Source organism: Poecilia reticulata, linkage group LG12, assembly GCF_000633615.1.
Source record: "Poecilia reticulata strain Guanapo linkage group LG12, Guppy_female_1.0+MT, whole genome shotgun sequence".
In the NCBI taxonomy this organism is placed as follows: domain Eukaryota; kingdom Metazoa; phylum Chordata; class Actinopteri; order Cyprinodontiformes; family Poeciliidae; genus Poecilia; species Poecilia reticulata.
The window spans coordinates 25920375-25930073 of NC_024342.1; the positions used below are offsets into that span (position 1 = coordinate 25920375).

General features: G+C 36.7%; 1 protein-coding gene across 1 annotated transcript in view; it reads right to left on the reverse strand.

Annotated features, from left to right (window-relative positions):
* Positions 1–1518: 1518 nt before the first annotated feature.
* The window catches only part of pip5k1ba (phosphatidylinositol-4-phosphate 5-kinase, type I, beta a), a 14068-nt gene continuing 5887 nt past the window's right edge, over positions 1519–9699 (reverse strand). The window contains exons 6-14 of the mRNA XM_008424804.1: positions 7899–8128; positions 7733–7813; positions 7162–7210; positions 7005–7089; positions 6782–6919; positions 6611–6698; positions 5785–5881; positions 4896–4966; positions 1519–3743 (exon numbers count right to left, since the gene is read on the reverse strand). Coding sequence (XP_008423026.1) covers positions 4928–4966; positions 5785–5881; positions 6611–6698; positions 6782–6919; positions 7005–7089; positions 7162–7210; positions 7733–7813; positions 7899–8128 — 807 coding nt within the window. The 3' untranslated portion in view covers positions 1519–3743; positions 4896–4927. The remainder of the gene's footprint in view (positions 3744–4895; positions 4967–5784; positions 5882–6610; positions 6699–6781; positions 6920–7004; positions 7090–7161; positions 7211–7732; positions 7814–7898; positions 8129–9699) is intronic.

A 9699-nucleotide genomic window follows, 5' to 3' on the forward strand; every position in this document is an offset into this window, starting at 1 on the left:
TCTGTTTCCCGCTGTGACCTTTGACCCCTCCCTGCAGTGCTTCTCCAGTGGTCGGCTCAGATCTTCCTGCTGGGATCAGGCCGGGTTCTGCTCTCCATCAACTCCTCCGTCCCTCTGGGGGTCCAGTGGAGGCGCCGCGCCTCGTTCCCTCGACGACGAGATCCAGGAACAGATACGGAGCACAAATCCTGCGGAATTCACTCGGACAGGAAGCTGGACTGGAGCAGGAACGCTGCGAGCGCTGAACAGGAAGGAGCAGAGCCGCCTCCTTTTCCTGTCAACGGGTTCTTCAGCATCTGACGACGGTTTGGTCTTCTGCCTTTCACACACACGCTTCTCTCAGCGGACAACCACAAGGCGAAAAGTCGCTTGGAGACACTGCAAAAACACGTCTTACCAAGTATGTTGTAGTTTCTAGTGCAAATACTTTAATGCACTTCAAATAAAGCTAAACCAACGTACAAGTAACTTTTCAGCAAGAAAAAGTAAATAATTCTTTAATATTTATGAAAAGCATGAGTTCCATTGGCAGATTATTTCATTTAAAACGTGGGGAAAATGCTTTGTTACAACTGAAATAGTCTGTCCCGTTACCTAGCAACCCCAGTGGAATTCTGCCCGTCGCCTAGAAACCAAAGCCTGAGCTACACAATATGTTAATTACATTTATTTGCACAGTCATTCTTAGGTAATAAAATTTTAGTCTGGTTATTTTTACAACATGGGAAAAATATCTTATGAGTGAAAATATCTGGCAGTGGAAATAGAACTTTTTAAAATTAATATTAAGGAATTACTCATTTAAAACAAACATGTATCTTACTAATGAGACAAAACTTGTTTTGAATCATTTAAAGTGAATTAAGATATTTGCATTAGAGACTAGACAAAAAATATTTGGTAAGATTTGTGTTTTTGCAGTGCACTAATTATGACTCCCTGTTTTACTGTAAAAAAATTGTATTGTGAAATCAATTTTACTTAATGTTTATAGAAATGTACATTTTTGGGCTTAGTGGTTTTAATTTTAAGTCTATAAAATGTTTCTCAACAATCTCCTACCATACTATGCATTTAGCAAAATGTAAGGGGTTGGTGTGACCAAGTCTGTTTTAGAGTAAAAACTCACTGGATGTTTTGTGACACAAAAAAAGAATCAGAGGGACAAATTTGTGCAATTCTTGAATTGTGGTTGGAGGCCACACAAAATTAATAAAAGGGCCACAAATTTGCCCCCGGGCCACATTTTGGACACCTCTTATAAGCTTTCACTGCTTTTTTTTAAGTCACTGCATTAATCAAAGAGGCCCTGAATGTCTAAATAATCTATATAAAACAGGAACATAAAGGAGTTAAATTAATGAAAACAGTGGTTATTAGTAAATTAACTAATTTTTAAAATAACCCATCAGCATTATGCTTGGTACTCAGAATTCAAGTCATATAATTTCACACTATAAAAGATTAATTTCTCTGATTATACAAGCGAACACAAAAGAGATCACAGATAAACAGAAGGACTTTAAATATTAATTTATTTTCCAGAAATTTACAATTGTAGTCTTAAAAACCACAGAAAAACACATTTGGTTTAAACAATATGTGGACTAAAGCCAGACAAAAAACTTTACATAAAATCCAAATTTGTTTAAGGCATTTTAAACAATCAGCTTTTATTGGATAATCAAAAATATATTGACAATGTTTATTCCTCRCTGTAGGTAAAATGAGACTGTGCCTGTAAAGTGTTACTATGACAACACAGTTTGAMMATTTAATATCTAAAAACAGCATTAAAGGCTCTGTCTTGATGAAAGTTTGTACAACATGTTCCAGGAAATTAAAAACTAATATTTCTATTACTGTATTAAGCTCAGACCTACAGCATTTGTAGCTAACAAATTAGCATTTCATGCTAACATGCTAATGTTTACCCGTTACCTTCAAAGCAATATTTGGACATAAGGGTGTTACCATGGAGACTTACCAATTAGTTAATATCACAAAGAAGTACATCTGTGTTCATATGCTACCAGGCTCTATGCTAATGTTTAGCATGCCAACAGACCAATATCTCCAAATTAAGGAAACAGGTGGTATTATTTATTCATCCCTGAATTTTTATATTAACTTCCGAGTATCTAAGCAATCTTACATGGTCCTTATTGTTCAGGTCTGTTTGTTGGCCAATCAARCAAAGTAATATCACTGAACTAGCTTTTGGGATCTTTAGCGGTCTTGGCCGGTACCAGGTCCTGCTGGAAAATATCAGATTGTCCATAAAGCTTTAGAAGGAATCTCAAATTGCTCTAATGTTGCTACACAGCTGGTCTTTAGAAAACCCAGTAGACCAACACCAATAGTTGACTTCAACATTTCCATCAGACTCTGAGACTTGCCAAGTTCAGGGATGGTAAATGTATGGAAAGCATCTCATGAGGTTCAGGAAATAAAATGTTGCGTCCCAGGAAATCTTARGTCAGTAACCGGTAAGTCACGGGAAAATGCTATTTTTGTTCTAGAAATGTGTGTTAAGTCCAGGAAAGGTGCAGAGAATATTCCAGGATAGAGACATGAAATTACGTGATGGTTTCCAGGACAGCACCTGATAAGCTACAGAGAGGTTTTAGGCCAGTAACTGGTAAGTTACAGGAAAGATTCTTGGGAAATGCCAAGTATGTTCCATGAAAATGCCAGGATAGCACCTGGAAAGTTCCAGTACAGTACCTGCAGTTTCCAGTTCTAAGAACAGTTCCAGGAAAGTATCTGGTACGTGCAAATGAAGTTCCAGGTTGGTACCTGGTAACTTCCAGGAAAGTCTCAGCCCAATAACTGGTAAGTTACAGGAAAGAACATGATGGTTTCTAGAAATGTTTGTTAAGTTGCGAGGAAGGTTTTAGGAACATTCCAGGACAAGTTACAGAAARGTCTTAGGCTAATCACTGGTAAGTATCAGGTATTTTCCAGAAATGTATCTGGTATGTTCTGAGAACATTCCAGGTTGGTACCTGGTCCATTCCCAAAGAAATAACTGGTAAGTTACAAGAAAAATACTTGTAATTTAAAGAGATGTGCCTAGCAAGTCCCATGGAAAGTACCACATAGGTCCCAAAACCATTCCAGGATCCTGCATAATGGGTTCCAGAAATATTTTAAGCCAATAACCGATAAATTTCAGGAAATTATCTGACAGGTTTCTAGCAAAAGTCTCAGGGAAGCCTCTTCTAAGCTCCAGAACAGGAAGTAGTAAGTTCAGGGAAAGTTTAATCAGCATTATTTAGTGCCATCAGAAGTTTTGCATGATACTGTAAGTGTAGGAGAGCACAACCCTTCATTGAAATACGTTATGTAAGAACACAGCCGTCCAACCTGCACTGTGGTACTACAGGTAACAGAATCACCTCTGAACATCCTTTCTGGGAAAGTCATTCCTGTCCTCAGGGATCCAGCCGCTAAGAAAGTTGTATATTTACGGTAAAACAAAGAAAAAGAAGCAAAAGAGAACAAAGTGAAAATTAAATATTTACTGCCAGCACAGTGAACAACAGTGAGAGAGGAAGAAGCAGCGGCAGCTTAGTGTTTTTTTTGTCAGAACAGTGGATCTCAAACCTCACAAACACCCTCTATTAATAGGATAATAATGGATCTACAGTGATTTGGCACATTGATGGCAACACAGAAAATGACGATGATGGCGGCTCAGAGTGACGCTGGCAGGCTGTAGTCTTAACYGTCCTTCCTCACTGGAAAAGAAAAATAAAACATTCTTATTTAATACTTTTCAGGAAAAACACAAATGACAAAAAAATAGCACCTACTCTTCCACCTGCCTGACCCTATGCGTCTCATAACTGAGCTTTTTATATGCATTTAGTATTTATTAATGTAATTTGTCACATGTAAATTCTTGGCTTTTGTATGTTCTGTWAAAAATTGTTGCAAAAATCCTACATTTATTATCTTTATAAAAATAAGATCAGTTTTTACAAACGTGCATTGTCGCCCCCTGGTGGCTCATATTTGTTCCTACACATTAGATATTTCCTGTTTTTAAACATTTTCAACTTTTAACTTACCAATTCTGGGTATTTGTGTTATTTTACACTACAAGATGACTGTTTTAACAAAAATAAACCTTAATTTATTTKATCTTAAAACTAAGCAGATTAACTGTTAAAGTATTTTCAGTGTTTATATAAAATTTATGATTTAATTTGACATTTTGTCATAAAATGTATTATAGGTTATTTGATTGTTTATAATGTGCGGAAATATTTATTTTGGTTTCAAATAGATTCAAAAGTGGAGGAAAATAAAGAATTGGGTTACATTTTTTACCCCAAGGCCAGCATATAAATGAGTTTATGTGAACTAAATGACTTTTTTGCCTCTTGTGCTCCAGTTGTTGAATTTCTCCGCCTGAGCCTCTGAGATCAGATTAAGTCGGACGTCTGCTCAACACGGGCTGGAAAACGGCGCCATATAAGCCCGAATGAGGATTTGATGGTTATGTAAGCGAATTCACGGAGGTTTTYCCAGGATGGAGAGCGAAAGGGAAAAAGTCTGAGCCGAGTCACTCAGGTTGGACGATGACAGCGGGAACTTTTGACCCTTTGAAACCGCAACCATCAAGTGGGAAAGTATTTTAACGATGACAAATTGCATGCGAGCGATGAGCAGGAAGATGAAGTCGTGTCATTAGCAGTAACATCTCATGGCTGCAGGGGAGCTCACTTATCATGAGTCACYGAGTGTAATCTACGGGGTTCTATTCCTGCCCCAGAACGTCTGATGAAGGGAAAACCGAATCCCCAGAAGTCCCTCTGCGTCTCCGGTTTAAAGAAGAAGAAAAAAAAAGTGAATGGAAATGTCTCCAGATGTAATTTAATGCTTACATTTTTATGGATGTTGTGACACAAACGCGTGTTCAGCTCCAGCTGGGTCGCCTGGGCGAGTCTGTGTGAGGCTGAAAATGTATTAAGGCCACATTGTGTAAGGAAATGTAGGATGTTATTTAGCTTTAAAGGTGTTGGTCATAATCTGTCAAAGAAATATGAGAAACTACACCAAATACAAAATAATTTAAAAAGCATTTCAGAACTAAAACGTCTTTATAAAAATATGAGGTTTTTCTCCTGTRTAACAATAAAGTTAATATTTTAATAATACTATTAATATAAATAATAATAGACAGTGATGGGCACACTTCTGCTAATACGCTAATAGTGAAGCTAACTTTCAATAAGTTTAGCACCTAGCTTCCAGTAAATTAATATTTCTGGATATTTTCTTGGCAGTTTTGTGAACCRAGTTGAAAAATGTTTGACATTCGTGTTTAAATTTCGGTTATTGACTGAATCCTTCAAGCAGACAGATGTCTACTTTCACGCTCTTATTTTGAAGATGGCGAACACCGTTTAAGCAGCAGTCCTGTTTAACTTTATTTAAAACAGGAAACGTACAAAATAAAAAACAGACAGTTGAAAACAAGAGAAAAAATCATCACTGTAGCATGTTAAAATTAAACGGGTTGTTGTGTTTCAAAGGTAGATATAATTTGAAATTAGTAGATTAGCATTAGCTTATGCTACAWGTTTTCTGGTTAGCACAACTAACCATCATCACTTTTCTTATGTTTTATTGATTGATTAGCATTTTTAAAACGTTTTCTTGTGAAACATTCTGAAAACTACATGTCATTTAAATTTCCTCCATTAAAATGAACACAGATCTATTAAAAATAGTGTTTATTATCAGTAACTTGTGGATAAAAACGTTTCATACCAAGTAAACATCCAGCTCAGAGTCTGATTGGCTCCTGCTGAGCGACGGCAGCGGATCGTCCAGAGCTAAAGTGGAGCTGGAGTCCCGGCGATCTTCACTGGGACAGACGGGAAAAACAAAACATTTTAGATTTTTATGCACTTTACATTTTCAGAGTTGGGTAATAAGTTGGTATATCACCTCAATTACAATAGATTAAATAAATGTAGTATTTATACTGCTGTACTTTGAGTGATTTTACTATGAAGTATTTCTATTCGTRACTAAAAATTTCTGGATTTTTTTTAACCGCTGAATAAAAAAAAAAACATGTTACCAAAAATTCACCAGACAGACCTGCAGGTTTTAAAGTTTTGTTTTTTTTTTATTGAAAGAAAACGATTTGGAAAAATTTTCTTTATCTTGATTTTTTGCTATTTATATGAATTCTTGTCATTTTGGTTCTTAAAACACCAAAATACACATTTAACTTTAGATTTGGGTGAGTTTGATTATGTAATTTTTAAATATTAAATCATTAATCATTTTMTGAGTTGATTTTTCACCAAATTCTTTTTTACTCTTGAGTAATTTCTTGCTACTTGAGTGAAATGTTTTGATTTCATTTTCATCTGTGGATTTTAGGGGAAAATATCTGCTTAAAACAAATTTAGATGCAAAACGTCTCAAAATGATTTCAAAATTATTTTTACGTCAAAGTCAGGTGAACCGAGTTCAGTATTTCGTATTTTGGGGTTTTCATATCAGGAAACAAAGTTTTTTTTTTCCTGTTATTTTTGAAAACAACAGGATGTGAGGTAAGATGGTTGCCATGGAGACAAAGTACCCGTTTTCAGTTTCCTCTTCGTCGTTTCGGATGGATTCAGTCAGAGCAGATTTGGGAAGAAGATCTGGTTGTTTGGAGGAACTGTAAACTGTTGAAGCACCAGAAAGTGAATCAGAAGGGATGAAAGAAAGAAAAATATATTTTTAAAAATGGAGGTAAAGTTTAATTTACAGTTTCCATCCAGGTTGTCCAGGCTCTGCGCCTTCTTCTCCTCCTTCTTCTCTTTCTGCGTGGACAGAAACTCCTGAGACGCCGACTTGCCTGCATGGAGCGAACTCCTCTTCCTCTTCGAAGACGCTCCCCTTAAAGCTGATATGGAAACAGAAAACACAAACTCATGAAACACAAACCGACTTCAAACGGAGGATAAACAAAAGCAGGAGGCTAAACTTACGATGAAGCTTCCTGAAAACAGTCGTTCCCATGAATTTCAGAAACCTGTCGGCGTAGAAACCGGGCCTGTGGACCGATACGGTGTCCTGCAAGCAGAGAGACGGTCAACAAAACGTTTGTGTGAACCTGAGGGTAAAACGGAAGGTTGACAAACGAACCCCGTCGTGAACGAGAGCCTTCCAGGAGTGCTCAACCTTCTTAATGAACCTGAAAAACAACACGGAAACGAGAAAAGATGCATCAAATTTCAACAGAAAAACAATACAAAGTGCCTAAAGATCCATTTTAACGGATTAGAAAAAAGTTTTAAATGAAAATATAAATAGAGCAGAAATGAGTAATCTGACTAATCAACTAATTTAATAACCTATTAATTGAAAAGACATTTGCTGAAAGGACAACCAAATGATTCCATTAGTTTTTCCTTTGCTAAAAAATATATAGTATTAATAATAATTAAATGTAATTAGTGTGTTGAAGAAAAAGTGAAAATTTCAGTTTTAAAAGTCAAATGGAAATTTTTGTGTTTTAACCACCAAGTTGCTAGAAAAAAATAGCAAATTTTGAGATAAATAAATGTTTTTTCCTTTTTAGAAAAAAAACTTGGAAGTGTAGGAGTTTGAAAGACTCAGAAATTTTCCGGTTTCTTTTTTGAACATTTCTGAGACTAATCTAAAAACTGTCCTCATCGTTTTCCATCTGATTCGCTGCCGTCGGGTTTTTTGTTACCTGTATGACTGCAGAATATCAATGATTCCCAAAAAGATGAGCAGGTTTTCATCTTTGTGTTTGGCAGGAATCCCACCCAGCCTGGAGGGAGAAGAGACCATTATTTAAACATTTCATCTCCAGTTTGATTAGAGAATGACTGTTTTTYAGAAAGACGTTTGCTGACGTGTCGTCGTCGGCCACCGGCTCCGGGTCCTTCAGGTTCCCCTGGATGGACTCCAGGGCGGTGGAGTAGAGGACCTTCTGTCCTCTCCGGCTGTCGCAGCGGTTCCCTCTGCTCAGCGGCTTCCTGTCCAGCACATGGACGCCCAGCAGCAAACTGTAGTCCATGATCTTAAAGCTCTCCAGGACCTGAGGGGGCAGAAATAAGGAGAAGAACTGAATACCAGCCACAAACTACAAGACTCTTAAGATTGTTCTTTGGGTCATTGTAGATAAAAAAAAAAAACGTTAATTTCTGCCAGAAAACAGAAATCTCCTAGAAAAAAAAAAGGGAGTTTCAAAAGTTTTACATTTTCAACTTTTGCAACTCAGAAAATTTCCAAACGTCAAAAATGTTACATTTCTCAAAACCAGAAATTTCTGTGTATTTGTCTGGAAAATTTGAGATTAATCTCAATTTCTTTTAGTTTTTTTTTTGTCCAACAAATTTTTGACTTTTCAAACTTTGAAGGTCTTTTTTTGTTTTTTCTAGAAATTTTCTGAAAATCCTCTCAAAATTTGAGTTTTTTGGCAGAAATGTCATGTTTTTAAATCTACAATTTTCCTGAAACAGCATTTTAAATTCAGAACCACTAAGGCACTTAACACTGGTTAGCCATTAGCTTGACACCAAAGTTTTGATTAGTACTTTTTAGCTTAACGGCAAACAGTTGTTAGCTTGACTCTGATTAGCTGTTAGCTTGATCAGAATCTAGTTTATTAGCCATGTTTGTAGCTGTTAGCTTCTGCCAAGTCAGTTTCCCCTGCATGTATCGGTGCATGTTAAGATGTATTTGGTGTTTGAACTTTAAAAATAAGAAGTTGTAAGAGTTTTTAGAGTGAATTTGCAGAATTTAGCTATTAGCATGTGGTTGTGAAAAGCCACTTTAGATGTATAGAATATTACATCATACAGTTTAGAGAAAAAAAAAACTAAACAGGGATGAAGCGTAAAGTCCTTACAATTGCTGAAATGCGACTTTTTAAAGTATTGTTTGAAGCATTTCTAGCTCAAAAAGATAGAAAATGAACTTTGATATTCATGTAAGCTGGTATTAAGGTTTAAAAAGGTTAAACCAGAAAGTACAGAACGCCGTAAGCCTCTGAACACACCRAGTTACCAAACACACAGACTGGTCAGGTGCTAATCCTTAATCAAGTGGCCATTGTTGTTTCTGTTTAGTGAAACGGACAGAAGCAGAGACGTCGGCTCAGCCTGCTGCTCTGCTGGGTTGCATAACGTCATCAAAGAGAGGAATTGTGCGGCGATCATCGGCTTAGCGAGGAGCAAAGAGCGAAACCCGCTGAGGACCRATAAGATGATTGAGACTCAATTTCTTTGAGTGTTTGGTCTGATGGAACAACAAGCAAGTAAAATGAGCCGATAGTGGAAATAAGCTGCAGCTGCTGATTCACTAATGAGTATTTCTGCGTAAGCTGAGATTTATTTCCATTAGTGATCAGCTGAGCGGTTAGCATGGCTGCCTTTGTSTTCACAAACCTTCATTTCTGTATTTTAGAACCACGTGACCTTCAGTTTACTGGAAACATGAAGTTAAAATGCAGATTCTGGAAACTTTTTCCTACTGCAACACGATGCAACACAGCCATTGTTATGACTTTGACTAGGCCTTTCTAACTRAAACCACTGGCTGTAGGTTTAGAGCTGTTGTCAAAAACTGTTCAAGTCATAATTTAAAGTTTAAAAACTTCATCTTCAGATGGACCAAAATATAAAGTTAAGTGGAAATTTTGGTATTTTAAGA